This window comes from Octopus bimaculoides, chromosome 11 (assembly GCF_001194135.2).
Source record: "Octopus bimaculoides isolate UCB-OBI-ISO-001 chromosome 11, ASM119413v2, whole genome shotgun sequence".
NCBI classification, from domain to species: domain Eukaryota; kingdom Metazoa; phylum Mollusca; class Cephalopoda; order Octopoda; family Octopodidae; genus Octopus; species Octopus bimaculoides.
The window spans coordinates 44,339,455-44,340,249 of record NC_068991.1 but is presented as its reverse complement, the minus strand read 5'-3'; the positions used below and the strand labels follow the sequence as shown (position 1 = coordinate 44,340,249).

The 795-nt window shown below is 32.6% G+C and overlaps 1 protein-coding gene across 1 annotated transcript in view; it reads right to left on the bottom strand.

The window, feature by feature from the left end:
• LOC106869493 (MAP/microtubule affinity-regulating kinase 3) overlaps window positions 1-795 on the bottom strand; it is a 139,306-nt gene that overhangs the window by 50,419 nt on the left and 88,092 nt on the right. Inside the window, exon 15 of the mRNA XM_052971982.1 lies at window positions 375-487. Coding sequence (XP_052827942.1) covers window positions 375-487 — 113 coding nt within the window. The remainder of the gene's footprint in view (window positions 1-374; window positions 488-795) is intronic.

The window sequence follows — 795 nt, the reverse complement described above, 5'->3', positions numbered from 1 at the left end:
TGTGTGTGTGTGTGTGTTTGTCCCCCCCCCCACATCGCTTGACAACTGATGCTGGTGTATTTACACCCCCGTAACTTAGCGGTTCGGCAAAAGAGACCGATAGAATAAGTACTAGGCTTCCAAAGAATAAGTCTTGGGGTCGATTTGCTCGACTAAAGGCGGTGCTCTAGCATGGCCTCAGTCAAATGACTGAAACAAGTAAAAGAGTAAGTAGGCAGATTTGATCATAGAAGACTTAGGATTGACAATTGAGATAGCACAAGACCAAAAAGCATGGAAAGCTGGTATACTGCAATCTCATGAAACTTATACTGAAATGGAAATAACTGGATCAGAATGCAGGCAGCAATGATGTTTAACAGTGATCAACTTACATCAGACGTTCTTCGTCCCAAAAGCAAATATGTTGCCATGATATCATCATATTTCTGTTGACTCAAGGAGTTTTCAACATCTTTCAAGGTATAACCCATACTAGCCATAATATCTGAAAATAATTAAAATAATATTACATTTTCCATTTTCAAATCACTGAAATATTTTTAATTTAAAATATGAATCAAATATTTCATAATAAGAATTTACTTCTTCAGAATTATTAACCATCCTTACTCTTAATTTCAGTCTACTATGGAGAAGAAAAAAAGAGCAGGGAGGCTGTAAGAATTTCATAGCTATATAAATATTTGATAATTTGTAAAAACAAATTTAAGTTAAATTTTTAAAAAAAACCTTATAAAATATATTCTTACTACTTTAAACACAAAAAATATTTTGTTATTGATTTTATAAGTA